The following is a 26,664-nucleotide window of genomic DNA, read 5'->3' as shown; positions in this document are numbered from 1 at the left end:
ATACCCTGTCCTGTGGCTGTCTCTTTTTAATGCGGCCTGCAGTTGCTCCCCTTGCTGGGGCTGTTGGGAGTCTTCATTGGAACTGAACTTGGATTCATGCTCTCCAGTCCCCTCCAGCATGACTCGTCCCTGCTCCAGTAAAACAGTAAATAACAGTCCCCGGTAGTTCCATGGCACCAAGCAGCGAACAGTCAGTGCTGTTTCCTGAGGCTGCAGCCTGCTGGCTGTCACATAGTCTAGAGCTGTGAGGTAGTTTAAGCCGCCCATCATACGCAGGAGGCCCCTGCCACACAGTGCCCGCACACAGCTAGATGGGTGAGGGGCATTGTGTTCAATCACAGCCTGGAAGTCTTCCAACGCCCCCTTGTGGTCATCAGAGAGAAGTCTTGCATATCCACGAAGAACCTGCACTGTGTTTTGATAACTCTGCTGACCTTGAGCAGCAGCTAGCTGGCTACAGATGGAGAGGGCCTCTTTGTGTTCCCCTCTGAGGAGAAGACACTCAGCCAATCGTACCCGCAGCGCCCTGCCTCCCCCGTCAGGCTCCAAATGGCACAGAGCCCGTAACTGAGTGATCACTGGGTCCAGGAGTTCAGCTCCTTCAGTGGACCGCAGGTCTGGACGGGTGAGGACCCTTTCTTTGTAAGCAGACAGGCCCTTCTCCGCCTGCTGTCGGAGGTGGTTGCGAGCAGCCAACCCTGTTCCATGATCTGTGAATAGTTTTTGGAAATGAATTCTGGCAGTAGCAGGGTGGATCTCAAATGCCTGCCCCAGATCCCTGCACGCCTCCGCAGTCCGTCCACCTGCTGACAAGCAGGCAGCTGCTCGACCAATTAAGAGTCCAGCTCTCCTCTCAGGAGTGTCTTGGAGTAATTTGTCTGTACAACTATCTGATGTGTTCTGACAATGACCATGATGCAAGAGAGCAGAGTACATCTCTGCACTGTCCCCAAACCTGCCTGTAAGAAATAAATATGCTGCTTGAAGTTCCTGAACGTCTCTATTACCTGGTGAGATAGCCAATAAAAACTCAAGAAGAGTGGGAGAATCTCCTACATCTAGCTTGTCATTTCCCTTTGCTGTCACGGCATACTCGCTGTCAAAATTCAGAGAGGGATGTGTGTGCAGTAATTGATCTTTAAAGGCCCTCACTATTTTGGGTAGGTGTTGAGCTTGTCTGCTTTTAACCAGTGTGACAGCTTCAGATTTGTTACTCTGGTAAGCTTTGAGGTAAAGCCTCAGGCCCTTGATGCTGTTGGGCTCTGAGAACAAGCAGGCCAAGGCACGAGTTATCTCCAACAACGTGGCAGTCGCACCTTGCAGATGTGGGTTTCCCTTCCCTTGAAGCAGAGCACTGCAGCGAGCAAAAATTTCCTCACAGCCATGTCCACCACTCTGAAGGAGAGACTCCATTTTGAAAATGGTGGCTGACAGGTTGTTGGGGCAGAGTGTGGACAGAAACACAGCAGCAAGACCTTTATTAAGACCCTCAGTGGGCTGGTTCTCCACATCACTGTCAAGCCAACCTTCTAGAGTAGAGATCACCCCACCCAGGCTGGACTTCAATTTCCGCAGGTGGGACACAGTGGAGGCGGCATGAGTCCTGAAGGCAGACATGTAGAGAGTGGTAGCCCTCCCGAGCTCTCCAGCCTCAAGGAACTGGTCTCCTTCATCACATAGCTCCAAAACATTGACACCAGGCCGAACCACAGCAGTCATGATCAGACAGCGAGCCCACACTCTCTGTTTGTCTCTCCTCACCTGTTCACAATGATGTCACCTGATGGTTAAAAAACGGGAAACAGGGATAAAAAATTGTTTAACTTTCAAATTATTAAGTTAAATAGCAGAATTATCAATGCTCTGAATGTTGTACCAAAACGTCTCATGGTAGGTATTCTCACATTTTGTCTTACAGACATCGTACAATAAACACAGGTGTTACTAATAACAATAACAATGTTCTAGTCAAGGGTCCCAGTAAGCCATGACAGTGAGTCAGCATGCACCTGCACCCCAAATCACAGCAGCAGAAATTATTATTTTCACTCCAGATATTTGGTCCACTGTGGAACTGGTGTTTTGTGACATTTGTTTTCTGACATTTTCTTCCTGTATGTAAGATTTTTAGCATTAAGTGTTTCTTATTAACAAGAAAAACTGAATTACTTTCAGTCAAACATGTGTGAAAGTCTTTATCTGTTTTACACTAGCATTGCAAAATAAGACATTAACCAGTATAAACAATTTAAAGTAATTCATAATATATCTAATAACTAATAACAAGAATGTGATAATATAATAATAACTAATTGTAGCCTATAAGCCGTATATACAGTTTTTAGTGTCTATGATATTTACAAGAGAAAAATATGGGCATATTAGGCTATGTCACATTTAAGGAGCAAAAGGTTTAGCGCTGTAACATTGGAAAGTACAATATGTGGAAAAACTCTGGTCTATGGTCAGAATAAGTCAAATAAATGCCTAGGTTTTTTTTTTATGGTGATGTTTTTTTTGCATACTGAAAACATATCAGCGCCCCCCTCCGTGTGAAGAGGACTCCTTGCTCTCTCTGGCCCCTGGTTCACCTACCTGCTCCTTTGGCACCCAAGCCCAAACAAAACTAAATTCGTGGCTTTTTATGAAAGGAAGTAACTCACCGATACGGCCGGTGTCAGCTCACTCTGTCACTGACCGTCCCGAGGACAGAAACCCGGGCCCCATTTTTGTAACTCAATAGCCCTTGGCTCTGGGTTGCCTGGACAACACTATGTGTCCGCTCAAACAACAAAAGACAAGTTTTTAAAGTCTCTAACAGGTGGACAGACACAGCAGCAGGACATAAACCAACCGGAACTCGGTCCACATCACGATGAACTCCTCCCGGCTCCGTCTCCTCTTGTTGGGACGCTCTCACTGCACGAGCTGTTGTTCTCGAGCAGTGGGCCGGTTGCCAATGGAAACCACTAACGCTCGTGCTCACAGGAAGACCACAACGGCGCAGAATGGGACACCGCAAGGTACCTCAGGAGGTCAAGGTTTTCAGGCTCATATACAGCAATGTAATTACAACGTAGCGTATTGGTCCCACAAGAATAGATTAGACAGCACAAACGTTCAACACATTCAGACTTTTGAAGTTAGACCAAGCGTCAGCACGGAAAAACATTTTTGTTTTTGCTTATAATGCAAAAACAAAAATAAAGAAAATTACGTGTCTTTGTATGTGCGTCAACATATTGAGGATAATGATAAATGTCCCTCTGTATGGGATCTAAGCTTTTCCTATTCAGGGTGTATGGACAATGTAAGACAGCTGTTCTTTGTGCTGAAGCAGAATTTGCAATTCATGAGACTGGTCTAATCCACCTCAAGAATAAAAAGCTCCTCAAGCGCCCTGCCTGCATTCTCTTTGTATGGGATCCTGTGTTGAAAACTGCACACCAGCTGCTGCTGTTGCTGCTGTTCAAACACTCAGCCAACACTCCCACCCCGTGGCCGTGAATTTTATTCATCACATACTGTTGGTGACCCTTTGACTAAGGCTCTTACAGTTTCACCTTATCATACATTTGCACAATAGGTGACTCCAGTGAAGATAAAATTGCTTGCTCTGACCATTTCCATATAATAATCCACTCATTGAGCTTTGTAACAAAACATACAAGCATCCAGAAGTAGTTTCAGAAACTTAAAATTATAATAATATATAATATATATACACACACACACACACACACACACACACACACACACACACACACACACACACACACACAAAGCCGAAAACCATAGACCTCGATTCATATTTAAATGTTCATTAATAAACTCCATTCATTGGAAAGTCCAACTCTACCTCCACTAACTGAACTGACACATAAAAACTCTCAAAGTGAGATACCCTTCACAACAGTCTTTGCTCTGACTAGTTGAATGTGAGCATGGATTTCTTTAGAATTCAAACAAGGAAGTTTTTCTTCGCCTTCAACACTTCCTGTGTATTTTTCACACATACATGAACACATTCATAGAGGTATAGACATTTGCATTTCAGCACTGTGCTGTAAAACCACAACTCTCCACTGTTGGCTTTTAAAAGACGCCCCACGAAAAGCTGGTGTGTGCTAAAGGGTGTTTTGACAGTGTAGCTAATGGAAGGGAATATCCCTTATTTCATTTTTAATAATTTTCCTCCACGTAGATTAGTAGAGTTCTGCCTGAGTGCTAGCAGGCCATTATGTCCTTTAAAAGAATGTGTTGTTGTTGTTGTTGTTGTTGTTGTTGTTGTTGTTGTTGTTGTTGTTGTTGGTGTCACCTGCATTCAAGGAAACCACTTAATAATCCAAGCTCCAGTTCTACAGCTGACTCTATATCTATTTTCTAGATGTATATTCTGCCTTTTAAGTGAAATCTGGAGGTAAAATAAACCTCAACTCAAGAAAGGATATATTATACTCTTGTCTTCAGTGTATTTGGTGGTGTTTGGTTATATGGTATGCTATTTGGTGATATTTGCCAATTAAAGAAGTAAGAAAAGAGTTCTAATAGTTATAAAATAGTCCAATTGTATTTGGGCTCTATCAAGATATCTACAGTGCTCCATAATGCCATTTCACACTTAGATAGACTGTGATATACTGTATATGTGACCAGCCACGAGAAAACCAGCGACAAGTCTCCTGGGGGGCATTTTGAGTTATTTACAGATTCTGAAGGTGTAGTTTCTAAGCTCTCCAATGATGCGAATATTATTTGCATTCCTCATTGTGGGTTATTTGTCACGTTATTGCAGCCTGTAGTTTCACCATGTAGTAGCTACAGTTAGTGGCATCCTCTCCAGAAACCTGAAGTTTCCAGTTTTATACACTGGTGTATAATAGTGTGGTACTAGTGTCCCCAGGTGCAGCCTCAGGTGTCCTGCATGGCCTCATTGAAACCATGGTGTCTGAAATCTTGCTTCAGTTCAGGTGGCCACTCCAGCTTCTCGAGGCTTTCCTGCAGCAGCTGAGCACACCCAGATAAATCCATGTAGTGCAAGGCCGAGAAGACGTCACTCAGGCTTGCGGCAGAACGCTGGCACCACAGCCGAAGCATCTGGTACTGCCTCTCCATGGAGCCCAGACCGGCCTCCAGCTCCACCCGCTCCAGTTGCTGATCAGCCACTGAGAGAAGACGCAAGAACTCCTTCCACCTACGCAAAGGCACCTCCTTGATAATCGCGTAGAGGACGACGGCCGGCCAGTGTTCTGATTGCTCATCTTGTCTGGCAGCTGGAAGGAGACAATCACAGACATCAGATGACACTGAAATGTGTGTAAAACTGAAAACTCTGCTCTGGAAAAGGTCAGATGCAAGAGTGCGCTGTCCGCCCAATGTGCTATTGCTTAACCACATTAAGATAAACCTTTTTTTTTTTTAATGTCTCAAGTTTTCCCTCTGTGATTCAGTGTTCAGCTACGTCTTACTGAATGTTACACTGGCTTGTTTTCTGGCCCACTGTTGACCCAGATTCAAGCTCAACAAAAAGGTCATCATGATACAGAAAGTGTGCAGAGGCATTTAAGCAGACCATGTCAGGACACCAGTGCTGCACTGACTGCATTCATTCTGAAAAGGTTCACAAGCTCTTAAAGGGAAACATTTGGTGACAATCTGTATTCTTATTTTCAACAAATCTCATGAAAATAACAAAACCAACAATTAACTGATTCTTCTAATAACTACTGAGTGTGTGGCTAAAGCCTGATAGAGCTTGTTGTCTACAAAACACATAAGAGAGCCAAAGTGTTGCACTGGATGACATGTTCCTTTATTGGTCATTGTTCATTTATTCAGTATTTACTGAGTAATGTTTCCTCAGAGCGACAGACCGCAGATGTTTTAGGAAATTTCTTGGCCTTCAAAAATAAAAATTAAAAATTTCAGCCATTGTCAAACTTGGCCTTCGTTTTGATCTCGATTACACACCTGTAAAGTGTCATGACTGCATCTTGCACAGTTGTGACGGTGCACATTCCTTACATCGAACAAGGGAATATTTCAGCAAAACACACACAGTATGTAGGTGTTCCCTTCTACCATTTAAATTGTTTACTGACAGCCTTGCACCTACGTGATGTGGGTGTAGCTGCTCTCCTTCAACTCAACAGGTTAAAAATTGACCATTCAAGAACAGTTAGGCATACTGAATAAATAAGGTACGAATTCACTTCTCTCATGACATGAACACACAGATTTGTGTCCCCCTCCCATGATGGTCCCTAGTTTTACCTAATGTCTTTGAGTGGATGGGAATGATGCAATGAAACTAGAGTACAGTGATCTGCAACTTAAAACGAATGTGGGCCGGGGGCACATCTCAACTACACACTTGTGAAGTTTTGTGACTGCATCTTGTGCACAGCGTTGACAAAATCTGCCCACAGACAGACATACAAACACTTGACAAAGAACTCAAAACTGCTTCTGTGGTAATTACAATAGGTGTCTCCAGGACCACAACAGGGCAACAGCTGCTAACCTGCTACTCCGCATAAAAACCACCTACTGTAAACATACGCTCATTCAACATCATGTTACAAAACAGCAGAGTGCCCAGGAAGATCAACAGCACTGTTAGGTGACTTGTAGGATGTGTTCACCTGATTAAATTTCCCTGCGTAGCATATACAGTAAAAGCAAAATGCCATCCTTCATCTTGGACAGGAATACACAACCACAATGCTGAAGTGCGACCGCAAGGGGGTTTTCAGCTCACCCACAAATGCCAGACACAACAACAACATGACATCACTAATTACAGGAAACACAGTTGTATTCAAGGTATTCCCTAAAGTTTTCTTTTTTTAACTGAATTTCAGAAGTTGTCCTGGTGACACAGGACTCACACTGATCTGCTGTAATTTGTTTAAAATATAGGAAATTAATCAAGTCTCATGGAGTCTCGGAATGAGCAAGTGAACGGCCAAAAAAGTGGAAAATGTGCTAAATGTGGCTTCATCAACGTTTCACACTGGAGGAGTCCTAAATTGGTGTACTGTTTGTAGGCTAGTGACATGCACTCACTATCTGATTTGCCATTTCCCCTAATGTTGAATAGCAGACTGATGCGAAAAAGCGAGGGCGTCCTGTTTCCCAGTTTCCACCTCCACACTGTGGGCCACATGGCTGATCAGTGATAAATGAACATGCTGAACAGGCAGAGATGAAAAGGCTGCTGCTCTGGGTGTGAAAACAGTGTGTGTGTGTGTGTGTGTGTGTGTGTGTGTGTGTGTGTGTGTGTGTGTGTGTGTGTGTGTGTGTGTGTGTGTGTGTGTCACCGCCACTTTTTTTTTCTTCACAGGACATTTGGTACGAGTGGCGTGATGACTAGTGATGCCACATTTTAACCAGAAAACCAGATGATCTCAAGTCTTTGTGCATGCAACTATCCACCCTGCTGAAGTGCTCTTGAGCGAGACACTAAATCCTTTACTGGTGATGGTTAGACGGTACTTTTAAATACTTCAAGTGCAAATAATGCTGTTCTAATGCTGATGCAGGGATTTCTAGCTTGTTTGAACCTCTCATTTGTCTCATTCAAGGGAAAGTTCGAGTCTTACGTAATCTGATTGACCAACTCAGCCCCATTTCTCCTGGTTTTATCGAAGAAATGTCAGAGGTCCAGTTTCATATTGTTCCCAAGCATGATAAGGCATTTATAATGGGTGATTTAAAGGTCGGTTTGTGCTGATTGGACCAAGTTTGAACTACAAACTTTCTGTCAATTACGTTTCCATCCATCCATCCATCCATTTTCTATACCGCCCCTTTCGGGGTTGCGGAGGGGCTGGAGCCTATCCCAGCTTCAACGGGCGAGAGGCGGGGTACACCCTGAATCGGTCGCCAGCCGATTGCAGGGCAACATGCAAAGACAGACAACCATTAGAGTCACCAATTAACCTAATGAGCATGTTTTTTGGTCTGTGGGAGGAAGCCGGAGTACCCAGAGAGAACCCACACATGCACGGGAAGGACATGCAAACTTCACACAGAAAGGCCCCGTCTGGGGATCGAACCGGCAACCTTCTTGCTGTGAGGCAGGCGCACTACCTGCTTGCGTCACTGTGCCGCCCCAATTACGTTTCCAATATCAAAAATGCTAACATAAAGTAATGCGTTCCACAAACGTGTAAGTTATTGATCATGAAGGTATTTTACTCCACTGTGCTTGGCTATTGAAAAACTGACTATTCATAATTAAAATCCATAACCTTTATCCTCTCTTGAAAAATGCAGTGAGTCAAGATGCTTTGCAGCAGCAACTTTTCATCGTATTAAACTATTAAAACTATGTATATAGCATCTTCATACAAAAACAAAAAAGAACTGACAAAACCACGAGATGAGTTTTTTTTACCCTCAAGTGGGAGACAGATATGACCCCAGAGATATAAATGCATAATTTAGTTAAACAAATATCTTAGACTTTCAGTGATGACGTACCTGTCTGGAGCTGACTCTATTTTAGACCAGTTTCACAGATGTCTTTTTACCATTGCAGAGAAAGTGGTTTCTTATGTTCATGCCTCTTTGATAACATGCATCTGGCTTCACATCTCACCACAGAATTGAAACTGTTTATAGGGTGATGATTTCATTACAGCTTGATTCAAAGCAGATCATAACACCGCCGAGCCACCTGTGATACATACTGACTCTGTTAACATTGTTGTCAGTAGTCGTAGAAGTAGTAGTAGTAGTAGTAGTAGTAGTACCAGTTGTGGTCAAAGCAGTAGCAATAATACACTCACGAGATGACATCTGACCTTCAGTCATAAAGCTTGAAGGTGGACTGCAGCTCAATGCGCTGTCACACTGTTTAGAGTTTACATTGTTAGTTAGCAATTTTGCTAATAAATAGATAGTTACAATGCATTGTTAGCCTTCCAAGCCATTTTTATCATGCTATCGTTCACCTAATGTTTTAAGTGTGTTGGACAGGAACAATGATGCCAAACAGCACAGTATATTGAACACATCTCTTACCTTTGGGTTCAGCGCTTGGCGATACTGGTCCGATGTGGGCCAGATGTTCTGGCGTGGTCGGATTCTGGCTGACAGTCATCATGGGAGTTTCCTCTGATATATTTAATGTCTTGACAAACAAGATAAGGGAGGTAAAAATCTTTGTTGCAACTAGCTCTTTCAAGAGAGTGATGTATGAAATTCTTTAGCCTTCAGTTCAATTTAACGACAAATTGTGGACAACATTTTTGCTCTATTTGACCTTTACATGCTTGTTGGGGTTTTTTCACAAGGCCATCTGACTATCCACCTACTGTACTGTGCCAATCTAGATCTCTATCTCAAAAGAACACAAATTGCATGAAACTGAGCACAAACCAGTGTGGTCGGACTGCTGCCTTGATGACTGCGTTGTTCTGTTGGGAGGAAAGCAGATCTTATCAGTAAGCTTCCTGTTTGAACATGCTCAACAGAAAAAGCTCTTTAAAAAACAGAAACTAGGTAAAATTTCTGTGAAAAGATGTTTTTTTGCTTCCGGTCTCTGACAATAACCTGGAACTTAAGCTTTAGCTGTGTTCTGTTACCTGCTGTATATTTACAAAGCAACAACAAAACAAACAAAACTACACAAAATGTTCTATATTTAAAGTATTTGAGGATTTAATCTAATACATCTAGTACTTCTGATAAATTAAGCACCACTATAGCTACTTGTGGTGGAAGAAGTACTCAGGTCCGTTTCTTAAGCAAAATGTAAAAGACCTGCACTCAAATGTTACTTTAGAAGTAAAAGTAGACAAGTATTGACAGCATCAAAAGTAAAAGCACGTATTGGCAGAATTGTACATAACATTGTATCATTATTATTATTGATGCATTCATGTGTAAGCAGTATTTGAACGTTGTAGTTTACCTGCTGTTAGGTAGTTAAAAATACAACATTGCGTCATATTTATAAGTTGCTCATATGTTTTGTACGTAACATATTAATAAGCAACTTGTAATTTAAAGACATCAAATCACTACATGTATGTGTATTCATTAAATATATTGTCTTCTCTACAACCTAGAATACTGGACTTGTATACAGACTTTTATTTATGTTGTTCAATTGTTCAGCTTTTTATTGTCCTTGTTGGTAGCTGTATGTCTATACCTATGTTAGTACAACCAGAGTCACATTCCCTGTATGTATACACACACTTGGATTCTGAAGCTGATTCTGATTTAAATATGTAGTGGAGTAAAAAGGTAAAGAACAGGTGGGCTACACCAAAAACTGCACTCATGAACAGCACTTCCACCACTGGTTACCGTTGAATTTGGGGTCCTCGACACAGTGCTCCAGGGTCTTGTTCACACGCCAGCAGGGACAACCCTCAGGGTATCTGGTTGGGCTTCTGATGAAGAGCAGCACAATCCAAAACAACACCAGACCTGTCACCACAACCTCCACCAGAAACAGCCAGGGCATTTGGTTCACTGCTGCGGACACGAAGAAACACTGACATCATGGCACCACTCTTCAGCTCTGTCTGAAAACCTCTGATAATGAAATCCTGAATGACCCTGCAGTTTTAGTCCAAAGCTGACCACACAAGGTGCAGCACAAGGGGAAGCAATCATGCTGTGTTACACTTGATTAAATATCCACTGCGTAAAGAGCATATGAGTCATAAAAGTGTAAAACCCGAGACCAGTGAGTCATTTTCCTTGTTAAAGTACATATGTACAGTACATATTTAGAACTAACACTTAGGTGGAACTGCATTCACAACAGGATTCGGTGTGCTGCTTGACGCTGTGGATCTTGGAGGTGTAGCTGCTGCAGTCATAAATACAGATGTGCTGTTGACTCCAGTTGTAGGTGGATTTGTAGGAGATGGACTTGTGGCTGCTATACATTTCTTCCGGCATTCTGGGTCTTTCAAGCACCTGAAAGAAAGGACGAGACTCATACAGACAACAGTGGAATCTGACATCATATTCAGCCAAACCTTAAAAGGTATGTTTAAATTTTTTCAAGGTGCACACGTGAACACAGAGACCACCTTTCACTGGCCAGCATCAACTGAAGGAATGAGTACAGCCTGTTTCAGTGCTCAGATGTGCACCTGACTATTGTTCTATGACAGACTGTCCTTAACGTGTGTCATTGAAAAGGCAAAGCGGCAATCTTGTGTGCACAGTTACAATCCTTCATCACTAAGGCCGACAACCTCGACAAAACAGTCACATCTGCAGCTACACAGTTCAGCACAGGTAGAGTAAGGCCTCAGTGAAACCACAAGAACAGAGTGTCTGACAGATTTTCTTGGTTTCCTCCACTCCAAAGGCAACATGGCTCCAGACCGGAACTCTCCCATTAAGACTAAGAGGCATTTAAGGATCAAAAGTAACATTTTAGAAGCTGGAGTCAGCTGGAGGTGTCATTTCTGCTGGATTAACTGAAACATTACTGAATTTTCTGTCAGTGGACCAATAGATTGATTGACTGCTTGTTTCAGCTCTTAGTTTCAGCCCCACAGTGCTTTCTCCAGGCTCGGTCATATGCGGATCACTCAGAGAGCGATACGCAGTTCATACACAAACACTCATCACTCTGGTTGCAGTCTGCATAATTAAAAATCAATCTGTTCCCACACTAAGTTAATCACATGAGTCAACAAAAATAGAAACGAGTACTGTACGAAAAACATATTGACTCGATGTCTACATCAGAAAATCTACATACAACACATGAATTATCCAGGAGGAAAGAAATTATCACAGACATTGTTAGACAGAAAAGGGTAAATATAAAAGCTAAGAATTCTGACATCAGTTCACAAGTTTTAGACAGTCATATTGCCAGATGTCGCACCTTTGGCAGGGCTGGCACTTCCTTTTGTAGTCAGGGTTATCAGGCCCTGAAAAAACAATAGGAGGGCGATTGTGAGAAATCCAGAAATAAAAAAAATTTCCGCCTTAGTTTAGTTTAGAGGGTGTCTATATCATACTGAATAAGAAAGGGAATTCACCAATTTTGCAGTTGTAAATACCAATCTAGGGCTCCCTTTGATTTCACTTACGTTTACAGTCTTTGCAGGGGCATGGCTGGCAGTCCTTCATGCTGGGGCTTAAGCCTGCGTTGTAGTATCCCTCTTTACAGTCACATTCCACGTCAGCATCAAAGGAGCAGGGCCTTATTTCCATCTCATAATCTGGTGGGAAATCAAAGTGTTTCTGTCTCAAAACGCAGCATTAACTCACAGTCCTGATAAGGTGACCACAGGACTTCATGCTGTGCAATGAAACCTGGAAATGAACTGCTGACAAATGAAATGATTCAGTCAGCACACAGCTATTTTCTTAATTCTGGTTAAACATGTATGGTACACCTGTCCCAGGCCAGAACTAACCTTTAAGACAAGATCCCACTTAACCTGGAGTTAACCTGGAGTTAACCTGGAGTTAAACTGGAGTTAAACTGGAGTTAAACTGGAGTTAAGCCTCACTGAATGAACTTACATGCTGCTTTCAGGTAACAAAGTCTCTAATCTGCTTTGCCAGTGAGCAGCGATATACAAGACAATTGTACATCCTAGACAGATGTAGTCCATCACACTTTTTCCACTTCCCAAACAGCAGGATTTTTTTGCACCCCCCGCCCCCCCCAGCAACATCCCACATACTATCATTAACAGAACAGCAGAATGATAATGAACCTCATCATGAGGAGAGGTGAATGGTAACTGCAACAAACAGCATCATACTTTAACTGAGGTAGCCAGAAAATGTCAACCTCCTTTATTATCTTGACCAAATTTAAAAGCTTCTACGACATCCCACAAGCTGACAGCATGTGCTTCTGTCACCCAGCCCTGCTATTGGTATTTGAACAAGATACTCACGACCACATGAGTCACACCTCCGACATTTCTGCAAAGTGTTTTCTATGTCTGTGAATGTGGTGTTTTCACATTTTTCACATCTGTGCTTTGCATTTGGATTTTCACAGTCACCAACTTTATGATATCCTAGGAAACAGTGGAGAAAGGCAATGAGTTAATGTAATAAGTATCCCATAGGAACTGTGCAACACAAGGCCAACGCATGCTGTTCCTTGTTTTAACTTACCACGTGGGCACAGAGCGTAACATGAGTTACTGGTCGCCCTGGTGAATCTCTGTCCAGTGGAAAGGAAGGCCAGTATCAGTGGGAAGACCTGAGAGAAAAGATGAGATTTGACGATGTGAGGCACTGTATGATGAAGAGGACACACATATCAACTGGCCTGACATTCTGACACCACAGTTGCCATTACAACAGAGGAGCAATGGAAACATGGCTCAGAGCAGCTCATCAAGTCACTGCATGGCCATCTTTTGCTTTTTTCATTAACATCTGATTTCAAGAAGGTCTTCAGGTTATTAAAACATTCCAATGAATTTTCAGGAACACGTGCATTTACAGGAAAACAGTGTCAGATTTTAGAAAACTTTGTGGCTGAGCTTCGAGTAGTGCAGAATGCTTCAGCTGCTCTTGTTAGATTGAAGATTTATTTTCATTTGAGGTGAATCAGCTGAGCAAAAGGTGCTTGATCATGCGCCACAGCAATTTGCAGAAAAGGCTGTTCCTGCAGCTCAGTTAGCAGTGATCTTTAACTCCTCTGGGTCCACTCTGAACGTGGCCTTCAGAGGGCTGCGATCAATGACTGTGCCACAATCATTTGAAAGGGCATCAAAAATCTCCGTCTAAACATACAGCCAAGAGTGTCCATGTCAGGCCCCAATCTTCAAGCACTCCTGAAAAGACATCTGCCAGTGTGCTCCTGGTCAGATGGAGCCTGTGAAGTCCTCTACACCGTAGTGGCCTATCCATGATCCATACTGATGAGGGAAGAGCCAGACCAACTGCTAACTGCCAAGATACTTCTAATAGTTGTGAGTCCAGCTCCTCTTCCCACTGCAGCCTCATGTGATCGAAGGAGGGACTGTCTTGTGTAAAAGATTCCAAATATTCTTCTGTCCAACTATTTTTACAGAACTCCTAACCTGTAGGTATCAGAAGAAGTTAGACAGGGGAGTGTCAAACTGTGTCTTCAGTTGTTTGAATGAGACCAAATTGCCCTCGCTAAAGCTTCTTTACGCAGCCCTCAGCTGGAAAGCCGAGCCAATGAGGGACACAGGCAACAGAGAATTATCCCAAATGGGAGCCTTGACAAAGAGCTGTTTACAGGAAAATGACTCCTAAACTGGCCCCAAATCTTAAGAGTCCCACAGACAACAGGGCAGTTCATAGAACGATGCTTGTTTAGTAGCAGCAGGGCACATATCAGAGAGCTCAGTCATACCAGTTTGTTGTATTGTAGGCACAGGGGGGATTTCTTCACCCACCTCCTCCTGTATGAGCAACACCAGCTCACGAACATTGGCTGCCCAATAATAATACATATAATTTGGCAGACAGACGGTATCAGATGAATTATGAATGAAATGAATAATGACTTTCGTGTAAGTATTTGTATTGTTTGAAATAAAAGTAAAAACTGCCATTTTTAGAGCTAGCAACAAACGACAGTGTCTTGTTTGGCTTTATCGAGGAGCTAACTTTTAAGTGTGTAATTTAAGTGTGTCACAGCTAAATATGTAAATCTTAGAGATGAAATGGCTGGTCGATTAATTGTTTAGTCGATCAGATCAACAGTTAGTTGATCAAGCATCACAAAAGTGCCTTCAAACATTGAGTGGTTTCAGTCTGAACTGTAACTGGGCCTTGGACTGCTGACTGAACAAAGCAAGACATCTGAAGAAGTCTATTTTTCTGACAATCACAGACCAAACAATGAATCAAGAGATCAAAATAATCTGTAGATTAAACAAAAATGTACATTATCATTAGTAGAAGTCTGTGTAAATGTATTACAAGATGATAAGAAGCAACACGTTGAGTCTTCCTTTTAATTCTGAACACACAGCAGTGAGATTGCACATCAGAGCATCGGTGAGTCTATGGGGACTAACAGAGTAATGTGATAGACATACACTGTGTATATATATATATATATATATATATATATATATATATATATATATATATATACACACACACACACACACACACACACACACACACACACACACACACACACACACATATATATATATACATATATATATACACACATATATATATATATACACACACATATATATATATATATATATATATATATATATATACACAGTGTATGTCTATCACATTACTCTGTTAGTCCCCATAGACTCACCGATGCTCTGATGTGCTTCACACATTTAATTTGAAACATGCTGGATGTTTATGTCAGGAAAATGAGACTTCTGCTTTTATAGGAAACAAGTGAAACAAATGAACCCAGTCACAGATTTTCACCTGTTTTGAGAGTTTGGATATGAATAGCATACTAATAGTAATTATTTAGCCAGTTGTTTCACATAATAAGTTGTTGTGTGTATTGCTTATACATAAATACTGTATCAGCAAAGACTCTCACACACTGAGCAGCTGGAGTTTTGTTGTATTAACAGAAATGAATGAAGTGTTGTTTAGAAATGATAAGTATTTACACTGAAAATAATCACTTTCACTGGCCTTAACAAGCAAATATGGACACATACAGTCCAGTGTGTTTGCTTGATCACTTTGATGGTAACAGCAACACTGTGACAAGATTTCTATAACAGGGAGTAATGATTATAAAGAATCCACTGACAGAAAGTAAAGGAACTCATCCCTGAAACAACCATGAAGACCATCCAAAATCAAACATCTGAAATGGATAACTTACCACAACAACGTCCATGTTGGAAGAGTCGACCGGGAGGAAGTTAAACAACCAACTGCAGACAAGTGTTAGTTTCGCTCTTTGGAAGGAAAACAAAGCCGGATTATCACAATAATCACTGGGTGAGGAGACGAGTAAATTCACGAACAGGAAGCATTCTGACACCATAGATTTCCTTTAAAGCTGAGTCAAACAATAAGGTATTAAAAGGAAGCTTGTCTCTGTGGGTCTCTGTGTGTGTGTTTGTGGGTCAGAGTTGTCAGTTCTTTGGAGTCTTCAGAGAAGTGGTGCAAGAAACAGGAAACACAATGAGATCACGAACACCCCCGACACACACACACACACACACACACACACACACACACACACACACACACACACACACACACACAGTGACATGATTACAGGTGGCGACGTCAGCACACGAGTCCCTTCGTCTGATTGTTTCCTATAATTTCCCTCTGGTAATAGTTCAGAGACAAGGACTGGTGACATACATGGGCCGAAATTTAAATGAGACAGTAGGCAGGTACCAGAAGTGAGGGCCAATCACATCCACTAAACTAAATGCTTATTTCAAAATTAAAAAATCAAATCTAACATGAAAGTCTACTCAACTGTTGAAAAGACTTTCAACACACACACACACACACACACACACACACACACACACACACACACACACACACACACACACTCACTCACGCCAGCTGCATATATAACTCCATATATAAGCAATACACACAACAAGTTTCATGTAAATAATTGTGTGGAACAACCGGCTAAATTAATTACTGCTGGTGTGCTGTTCATATCTAAACTCTGATAACTGTGACAGGGGTCATTTGTTTCACCTTCAGAAGTTGATAGAAATCAAGTTTGCAAGCTGACTGAAGTCTCATTTTCCTGACACGGAAATCCTGACACAACCTGCACTGAACACTGGAGTTATGTCAAAAAGTGGAAAGAAACTCAGTCAGTTTACTATTCAGATTCAGACGTGCTAACCCCAGACAGGGCTGACGTGGTACAGGGTGCCCACGAGATGTAAAACACTGATGAAAAGGTGGTGAGGGCAGACAGTAAGTGCACATATATCACTTGAACAAAGGTAAAATCTTCAGCCACGGTAAGCCCCGATTTGGAGATCAAAAGAAGTCTGGATGTAAAAGATAAAACTGGGTTGAATGTGATTGAAAAGCAAATGTTTTTAGGGATGCAGTATTTCTAAACTGCATACAAGTCTCATTTCAACAGTGTGAAACAAGTCCTAACTACATATTAAAACATCCCTGCTTTACAGTGAAACATGGTTACTGAAATGCTGCTGAAACAATGTCTGTGAAGGTTTATCTCAACCATGTTAGACCGTGTTTTTTTCACTTCTCCACCCAGTTCAGCCCAGTTTAAAGCTGCACAGTAGATTTTGCTTCTAATTAATTATCGTTGTTGTTGTTGTTGTTGTAAGTTTATGCATATTAACAATGTTTTCATGCTACTTTCTCTTTCCTAAAATTCCAAGTGTTTTATGGTACTGAGACCTTTACCTGATTAAATTAAGGAAAATAAGCTCTTGACCTGCAAATCATCAGTTTACGTGTCGGTTTTGCCTCATTTGGTGGGGATGCAGGTGCATTCAAGCTTTGAAACACATTCTTCTTTTCCTCCATTACATTTTTGGAATATTATTGTTTAAAATGACACCTCATTTATCTGACTTTTTCCACATATAGGCATGATGATGATGAAGATGAGCTCATAAAATATGATGCACTGCTGCAGAAGAAAACCCATAATAGCCTCAGTGAGGGGCCATATTTCTCATTCAAACACTATTTCTGTTTATATTTGGGCACATTTAGCAGTCACTATCTGACTCAAGTTAAATTTTGAACGCAGTACTTTTCCTTTTTTTCCACATTGTGGCGTTGCTTCTTTCATGCTCTGAGTACTTCTTCCACCCCTGCAGATCTAACGCTAAACCCAACGCGCTGAAATAACGTTATTAGATCCATCATATATGCGCTGCCCATTAAACAAGAATAAAGCAGGTCATTGTGCAAAAATATATGTGTATTAAAAAAAAAAAACAAAGCAACATTAGCAGAATATCTCCCTCTGTGTCTGCACTGTACTGAGCCTGCAGCAGCACCCAGAAGTGAACAAAGCGACCCGGAAGCGGTGGTCCGACTGGAGGCAGGCAGAAAGAACATCAACCTTTTATATTATAGCTGTACTCGCAAGACAATATCTGCAATCAGGACACAAGGTATTTGTGTGCATGTCTTTTCGTGTCTTCACCGCGGTGCATTTCTCTCATAAGCGATAGCCTCCCGCATGCCGCGCATTGTGCACAAAATGCAATAGCTGCCATTTGATTCGTCCAAAAGTTGCAGAATGTGAAAAAAAGCAGCCCTAAAGTGAAATTTGGTGAAGATGGCACAGCGTGTTTCGGGGGACCGAGCGTTGTGCGCCGGCTGTGTTTTGACCTTAACGCATCGCTGCGGGTCTTTTAGTCGGTGTGGTGTTTGGGTCGAGCCTGCTTCTTGTCCGTTTCCGTGCTGTTTTTGCAGGGCATGGTTGTTGTAGGAAGTGTCAGTTTTTTTAAGAGGTGGGGAGGCCGGGCTATTCAAACCTGCAATTCGCCGTAAACAATCATTCATCCCTTTGACATGATAAACACACCTTTGTGTCCGCGGCGGCCGCTTCTCGTCCCCGGCACCGTCCTCACGACAACATGTTCATGCTCCTAAATTTTTTGGGGTCTGCAGAATATGGCGTCCCGCCTTATAAAAATAAGGCTGCCATTTTTGTTTCTCTTTTGTCTGGAAATGTTTAAAGAAAACTGTCTGAGAATGTCTGAGTCGCCCCGGGAGGCTCGATCCGAAACACCCGCCGTCGGTTCGGGTCCAGGCGGGATCCAGCACGGCCGACATGTCCGAAAAGTCAAAGAATGGAAAGTTTTTTCACTGCGTTTATCTGAAAATTTAAAGCGACGTGCACTTATTTTCAGGAATTCACTCTCAGACAAAAGGAACAGAGGGGCTCCGTGTCCAAGCCAGACGGCCGAGGCTCCGTCACACTCGTGTGTTTTCGTACATGACGGCATGTTTCGAGGTGACATTTATCTGTTTGACCCGCGTTCACTCAAAGGTGACACCGCAGGCCTCATTTACTCTGCGCTCATTAGCCTCACTGTGACAGTAAGTTCAGGCAGTGTTTAAAACGAGCCCCGGCGTCTGTATCCACGCACAAGACTCTACTCAGTGTCTGTTTTTCAATTCATTAATTCACATTATCTTCAGCTTTTTTAGCAAATAAACTTTAACTCAAGGTCCTCTTACCAGGTTTTTTTTTTCTTTTTTTGAGACACTCCTCCTCAGCGGACGGAGTTTGCTCTCGATAACAGAGTCATCTCCATGGCAACTGAGCAAACCCATCTGCTAGGAAGCCCGTGAGATGCGGATGAAAGCGCGAGACATGTAGTGATGGAAGCTGGAGTGGGTCAAACTAGACTAGTCCAAGGTCAAGTTCAACCTTTAGACCAGGTGTTCAAACGACGTTAAGTCGTTTTCAGTTTGTGTTTATAAAATAATGTTAAATGTTGTTTCTTGTCAACATTATTAACGTTATTTCAGTATATAAAGCCAACATAAGGTTCACCTCTGTGTGTTCGTACACGTGCATACGCTTTGCTTTTCTGGATGAACCCAACCTCCTGATTACTCCACCGTCATGAAAAATGCTAAATAACTTGTTTGTCAGAGAGGAAATTGGAAATTGGAACAAATCCATAAAAGTCCATAAAAATATTAAGAACTTTTATGGACGTTATTAATATTTGCTTTGTAAAATCCTTCAGTTGCCACCAATGCAGGTAAACATGCCTGCGTGACGGCATCAAATGCTTTTATTTTTGGTCCTACGAAGATCTTATAAATGTTCAAACCCTGATGAGTTTCCTAACAAAATCTGCCCTTTGAGCACCCTGAGTGGTTCTCAATACTCAAAAAGTCATGGAAACTGACTAAATGTATATGCTAAGTTGGGCTAAGGGAAATGCTCATCTTTTCTTCTAAACGTGAAACCTGCTTGCTGCCTGTGGTTTGGGTGTCATGGCTTTCATCTTCCAGTCTCACATTAACGCAGTCTGCCTACACGTTCTGTTCAGACTATTTGAACGTTACAGCTTGAAAAATGACAAATGTGTAGGGAGATTAGCGCTCATGAAGTATAACTATAACATTTGAATGCGACTACAATAAGCGTTTCTCATTTCAGGATGGCGGAGCCTCGATTTAACAACCCGTATTTCTGGCCGCCACCTCCATCCATGCCAGGCCAGGTAAGTCCACTCATAACATGTAACTACTGTCACATTTCCACTTTTAAGTGCCATTTGTTTCCATGTGTGAATGTCTTTTCAGCCATTCAGCACCAGTCTGTTAGTGAAACAGTCTCTCAGAGTGACAATCTGTCACAGTTCCTTCTTGTAGACAAAAAAAAGGATCTCATGCTCTGTGCTGGTCAGTGTTTCCTGTCCTGGGATGTGTTTTTTGGGCGTGAATGACATTCACACACGGTGGCTGTTTTCTGTTGAGCATGACCCGTTAACCCTTTCAGCTGGATAACCTGGTGCTCATTAACAAGATCAAGGAGCAGCTGATGGCCGAGAAGATCCGACCCCTGCACCTGCCGCCTACCTCCACCCCTTCCCAGCAGCCTTTGCTGGTGCCCACCTCATCTCCGGACGGAAGTGCTCAGCACGGCATGCAGGTGCCAAAGCCCCAGCCGCAGCAGGTGCAGAGCCACCACCCGCAGCCGCAGGGCTCTGGACAACCAGACATTGCTCTGCATGCTCGCCCCGCCTCCAGCTCTGGGCCAGGTACAGCCTTCGCATCATAGTTGTAGACCGACTGTTGACTTCCGCTTGTGTGATATCCTCAGACATGAGCATAACACTGTATAGGGTCTATGTCAGGGCACGATTTACTGTTCACCGATTAAAATGCCATCACCTGACAAATTCCAGAGGGAAACATGGACGACAAGTCAGCCGTGAAGGCCAAAGGACTGTGGGAAGACTGGCACATGAGACAGCTCGGCGAGCAACCCGGCCGGATCAACCATCGCTCAGGTACTGTTAGCTGGCAAGAACGCCAGGCTTTATATCAACAGCGGGATGATCAGCCGTAGTGTTTGATTGTCTCTGGAGACTGGCAGACGATCACACGCGGTAAAGCTTCAACAAAGGAAATACTACTATACTACTGTTCAGCGTTCAGTGTGCATTCAGGCCCGCAGCATGAGAACCTGCTGTGATACTTACTGTATCATTAGTTAGCTGGTTGAAAAGCGCACAACACATCAAATAAGACATTTCATTAAACAGTTCCTCAGGCTTAAAGTGGGGAAATAAACAGAGAGACTGTATATTGTGCAGGCTGAGCAGTGCCAACAACGCTGAGGGAATAATACTGAGAGACACTGTGGTTGGTTTTCAGGCAGATGGCTGGTGATGAGAGTACACAGATTTGGGTTTTTGAAGATTAGAACAAATAATTTCAGACGGACGGGGTAAACCGGCAGGCTATAAAACCAATATATTGCTCTGACAACAAGTGATTCACATGCTAGAAGGCTCCAGGCTTGTTGAGCTGTTCAGCTAACCATTTTGCAAACTGCTGTGTTTTAGCAGTTTCAATGTGTTTTTGCTCCCTTCCAGCAGCCACTGGTTTTAATTCATTTCTATGCAATGTAAAAATCAGTGAGCAGACTTTGAGACTTAGTCAAGACGTGTATCACATGTAACATGAGTAAAACATAATAGACCTTATGCTCACTGTGATAAGTTCCACAACTCAAACAGAGCTAGAACTTCAAAAACAATGTGTTCATTAAAATGATCAGAACTGCTCTGCAGTGCTGCAGCAGGTGTTTGTGTTGAAAGTTTTTACTTCCTCAGGTCTGGCTCCTTCATCCCGACCCGACAGCCACAGCACCTCAGAGGCCCTGACCCCCACGACTCCAACCTCCAGCAGCCACAACCGCCTGGGCGGTGCGCCCTCTGTGAACATCATCTCTGGGCTGGCAAGCGGTCCTGGCATGGACCACATGAAAGCTGGAGGCCTGGCTGGACTCTTGGGTCCCCCACCCAAGGCGCCCCGGGGACGTAAGAAGATCAAAGCTGAAAACCCGTCTGGTCCTCTGCTGGTGGTGCCCTACCCCATCCTCGCTGACCAAGGCTGTGTCACTGTCGCACCCAAAGAGGGCAAAACCTACAGGTTGGACTCAGGAAGCTGCTATCGTTCTCCAGTGTGTACTGCAGCACAGGGAGGAGGATATTTCCTTTTACTGCTGGCTTTGCAAACCTAATTTACAGATTTAATTGTGGTCTACAAAAGATCAATACTCGTTTGCTTGAGACAAGTTAGGTTTTAAGTAGGCTGTAGATGACTGAGATGTGCTCGTCCTCACGGAGGCATCAATACGAAGCCATCCTTCACCTGACTGGACGAATGCTTTCCTCAGTGGACTGTTTATTGATCTTTGCCTCTGATCATCACCTGGAAAAACATGGCAAACTTTTCCTTACTCTTACTCCTTTTTTTAGTTTTTTTCTCAAGGATCAGGGGTTTTCAGAGGCAGCGAGTCACATCATTATCTAAATGATAACTTCCCAGCTGCCAGACTTAACTGATTCTCAGCAGTTGGCAAGACTTAATTTGTGAGGTTAGCACAATGCAGGTCTGTGGGACTTTTAAAACATTACCTCCTTTAAATTAATCTAGAATTAAACTCTGCTCTGATTTTGGTTGGCTACTGCTGTTACTGTATAGATCAGTGTTCACAATCGGTCATTTTTCGCTTTATTTGTCTGGAAACAATACCTTAAAACATTAAAAGTGTTATGTTATATAGTTTCTTCAAGACAGGCTTTAACATAACTTGCCTCAAAAAGTCTGATTCCATCGTGTTCATACGTTTTTGCTTCCTTTTTCTGTCTCAAAGATGCAAAGTGTGCCCGCTCACCTTCTTAACCAAGTCAGAGATGCAGATTCACTCCAAGTCCCACACCGAGGCCAAACCACACAAGTGTCCCCACTGCTCCAAGACGTTCGCCAACGCCTCCTACCTGTCCCAGCACCTGCGCATCCACCTGGGGATCAAACCCTACCACTGCTCCTACTGCGAGAACTCGTTCCGTCAGCTGTCACACCTGCAGCAGCACACCAGGTCGGTCCAGCTGTGAACACAAAGCAGGGAAAGTCTGCGTTTTGTTTTCGTGGTTAGGGGTGTCTCTCATCGTAGTTTAGGTGCGTCAAGAGTCAGATATTGAGTAATGTCTGACTTTTTTGATCAACTTCTTTTGCCACAGAATCCACACTGGCGATAGGCCTTATAAATGTGCTCACCCCGGATGTGAAAAGGCTTTTACCCAGCTGTCTAACCTCCAGGTCAGTACATGGTCCTGCAGCTTCATTCAGCCACACAGTGTTCTGTTGCTTTACACCGAGGTCGACAACTACACAGTGAAGAATGCAGATCAGACATAAACAGGTGCATTGCTTTAACTGACTGTAATCACAAATGTTCAAATTAAGGGTTATCTGTGTTTCTCCTCCCCTGACAGTCTCACCAGAGGCAGCACAATAAAGACAAGCCGTATAAATGTCCTAACTGCTACCGTGCCTACTCAGACTCCGCATCATTGCAGATCCACTTGTCAGCGCACGCCATCAAAAACGCTAAGGCCTACTGCTGTAGCATGTGTGGCCGGGCATACACCTCAGTGAGTAAACCGCTGTCTGTTATCTGCATGTGTCAGACTTTCCCAGCGTACCTTCACGCAGACGGTTTATATGGCTGATAAGATGATGGCCTTTGATGACACTCGGACTCACTCGCCCTGAGACGAGCTGAGTTTCCTGTTTGTGATATTTCACAGTTCAGCGTGTTCTTGCTCGTGTTCAAACACACAGAAGAAAAGTGAATTCTTATTATTTCATTATGTCTTCTGATTGTCCGTCCATACATATGTCTCATGAACACAGTGTCTCAGGAACGCCGTGAGGGGATTTCTTGCAGTTTAGCACATACGTTGTGAGTGTTTGCTGGTCAAAGGTCACTGTGACCACACACAGTAGTTTTTGGCCATAACTCAAGAATTATTATGCTAATTGTGAATTAGCAAAATTTCACATAAATGTCTCAAAGGATAAAATGATGAAGTGATGACTTTTTATTTTATTCAACACCATAACTCAGGAACAAAAGGGCAGATTGTGACCATATTGCACATTTGGTCAGACAGAGTTGATGACACTAATCTTTGTGTCCACCTTCAAACTGTCCTCATTGTTTAGACCTTCTGTGCTGCCGGGTTGAATGTATGGAAATAGTGTAAACTGCAACGTGATTGGTTGGTGGAGACATACAACTGGGAGACCATTAATTCTAGTTTTTATAACAAAAAGTAATGAAAATGGTCAGCTGTCATATCATAAAAACTGTGTTTGCTTCAGGCTGTTGTCCAATCTGCTGTCATTTCATTTTGGACCAAATGGTGTGCTTTCATGTCTTTGCAGGAGACCTACCTTATGAAGCACATGTCCAAACACACAGTGGTGGAGCACCTAGTGAGCCACCAGTCGCCTCAGAGGACCGAGTCCCCCAGCATCCCCATACGCATCTCCCTCATCTGAGCTCCGCGGCCCCTCAGCAGCAGGTCGGATTCAGAGTCTAGGAGCTGGAGCTTATGAGGCCCTGCACCCACAGCCATCTACATAAGGCTTACATTAGCATTATGACAGCTGACATAAGCATTCAGTAAACAGGCTGCCTCCATCCATCTCGACACAGGCCATCTGTCAAAAATGAGCACAGCGTTATTTTGTGAATGTAACATTACAGCTAGATGTTGTCCGGAGGATCGAGTGGCAAAGAATGTCTTGCGTCAGATTTAATAAGCACTTTCGTAAGCGTCATGTAAACTGCCGGATGCATTGGCCATCAGAAATGTTTTAGTTTAGGTTTTTTTTTTTCCTCTTCCATAAAATGGGTTTCCAAAATGTGCCAGATGATACTTGCCCTTGTAAAGAATTGAGAAAGTAGAAAAAAAAAAGTTTGCTGGGTGTATTCTGGAGACATCCAAAGATAATCTTAAAGCACTTTTAGGCCTTGTGGTTTTGGCTCAAATTGTTTCAATCTTGTTGGATGGAAAATGCCAAAAGGGCATTACTTGTGGCAGCTAAGAGTACTGACTGTGTATAAAATAACAGTCTTTTTCTGTTACTTTCTTTGTCTTTACTCACATTTACAGGGTCATCTAAATTCGAAGAAAGGCAATCGGTAGATGACAATTTCAACATTTAATGATTGTATTGAGGAGATGTATTATTGACTTGGGGAGGAGGAAAACAGAGCAAAAATGTAAGGGAAGAAAGATGAATGTTTTTTGTTTATTTCTAAAATCTTTCACTCCACGTTTGATGTTCTCCTCTTACGGCACCTTTATGATCACGACCTGTGATCATAGAAACACTGCTTTTCACATTTATCTTTTCCTCCCATTAGCTAGTGCCATATATGAGCCTTGTTGAGGTGTAAAGTGAAAGCGAATCTTGTTCTAGCGTGTGTCTGCTTTCTCTCCTCGGCTGAGCTCTGACTCTTTGTATTCTAGTATTAGAGGTTGAATACATTGCACATGTATCAGTGCCAGCTCTACTCTACTCAGCCCTACTTTTAAAATACACCTCAGCTGAAAGTAAATTTTACACGAGGGGTAAATTTTAAAACCTAAACATTGGACCAAAATGTGAAGTTACTGTACAGCTACTCTGACCCAGTTAGGTTTTTTTTAATCCTTAATAAGCTTTACACATTTGGAATAAACTGCAGTATGTCATATTCCATAGGTCTGTGAGTTCATGTGGAGGTGATGCTTCTCCTTTTGATTTTTTTTTTCTCCTTAGTATTCTTTTTATTGTACTCAGTATTGTTTGTCGTATTTTTACTGTAACTCTAACCTCTGGATGGTACTAATAGGGTACCCTGTGTTCTTCAGGGCACTTCAGAAAAGGTGCTACGGCTAGACGTTACGTTGGAGATGGAACTGAGAATAATGTAAAATACATATACAGTATATAGTATGTTTTCAAAAGAATAAAAACTTATTACTCAAGCCACTGGCCTGAAAACAGACATTTACGCCAACAACAGACCCTGCCTCTTCAACTTACTCTCTCTCTTTTGAGATAATGGGAAAATGTACATGTTGCTGTACTGTAAAACATGTTACTCATTTATAGTACCTATTTTTAAGTTTTCATAAACATGCTCTGTTTGGGTTTTGTAAAAGTTTATGTATTAACTTACTGTAATTATTTTAGTCTACCCGTATGTTATTAATATTCATGTTTTATATCAGTTATTTACATGTAAGCCTTAACTGTTTTATCATCCCATTTCCATTACTCTGTATTGTGTTCTGCAGTATTCAGTCGTGTATACATGTTTATTTTTTTCCTTCCGCATGGAGTTCCTGAGCTGTAATCTGTATGATAACTGTTAACCCATGTTCTCTATGAAAAGATATTGCGTAGATTTATTACACCTTTTCCTGTCTTGCATTGTGGTTTCATATACAGTTTCTAGACAACTAAATATGCACAGCCAAGACTGAGAAGTTAAACTAAGGTTATCAGTGTTTAAAAAAGGAAAAAAGCTTTGTATCTTTACCTTGTTTAATAAACAGACTGTTATAAATTCATCACTGATTGCTTTTACACACAAGCGTACCAGCAAATCTGTGTTTTAAGAGAGCAAGATGGAAGAGGGGGAAAAAAAAT

The 26,664-nt window shown here is 42.4% G+C and overlaps 2 protein-coding genes across 4 annotated transcripts; one reads left to right on the top strand and one right to left on the bottom strand.

Moving 5' to 3' along the window:
- Positions 1–4,760: 4,760 nt before the first annotated feature.
- Positions 4,761–16,077, bottom strand: LOC139334702 (tumor necrosis factor receptor superfamily member 1A). Of its 2 annotated transcripts, none has more exons than XM_070967791.1 (10): positions 15,818–16,077; positions 13,129–13,216; positions 12,903–13,028; positions 12,081–12,212; positions 11,873–11,918; positions 10,763–10,944; positions 10,324–10,494; positions 9,388–9,425; positions 9,031–9,139; positions 4,761–5,273 (listed from the first exon to the last, which is right to left on the bottom strand). In XM_070967791.1, the coding sequence occupies exons 1-10, from the start codon at positions 15,980–15,982 to the stop codon at positions 4,912–4,914; spliced, it is 1,419 nt and encodes a 472-aa protein (XP_070823892.1). In that variant the 5' UTR covers positions 15,983–16,077; the 3' UTR covers positions 4,761–4,911. The 2 variants fall into 2 exon arrangements, with proteins under 2 accessions (XP_070823892.1, XP_070823893.1); XM_070967792.1 differs by having other exon boundaries at positions 10,324–10,491.
- Positions 16,078–17,964: 1,887 nt separating this feature from the next.
- Positions 17,965–26,650, top strand: znf362b (zinc finger protein 362b). Of its 2 annotated transcripts, none has more exons than XM_070967795.1 (9): positions 17,965–18,083; positions 20,096–20,159; positions 20,438–20,699; positions 20,847–20,951; positions 21,780–22,098; positions 22,826–23,050; positions 23,193–23,271; positions 23,448–23,606; positions 24,403–26,650. In XM_070967795.1, exons 2-9 carry the CDS (start codon positions 20,097–20,099, stop codon positions 24,517–24,519), a joined length of 1,329 nt encoding a protein of 442 aa, XP_070823896.1. In that variant the 5' UTR covers positions 17,965–18,083; position 20,096; the 3' UTR covers positions 24,520–26,650. The 2 variants fall into 2 exon arrangements, with proteins under 2 accessions (XP_070823896.1, XP_070823897.1); XM_070967796.1 differs by having other exon boundaries at positions 17,969–18,083; positions 20,465–20,699.
- The last annotated feature ends 14 nt before the right edge of the window (positions 26,651–26,664 follow it).

This window comes from Chaetodon trifascialis, chromosome 8, assembly GCF_039877785.1.
Source record: "Chaetodon trifascialis isolate fChaTrf1 chromosome 8, fChaTrf1.hap1, whole genome shotgun sequence".
NCBI classification, from domain to species: domain Eukaryota; kingdom Metazoa; phylum Chordata; class Actinopteri; order Chaetodontiformes; family Chaetodontidae; genus Chaetodon; species Chaetodon trifascialis.
This window is presented reverse-complemented; position numbering and strand designations above follow the sequence as displayed.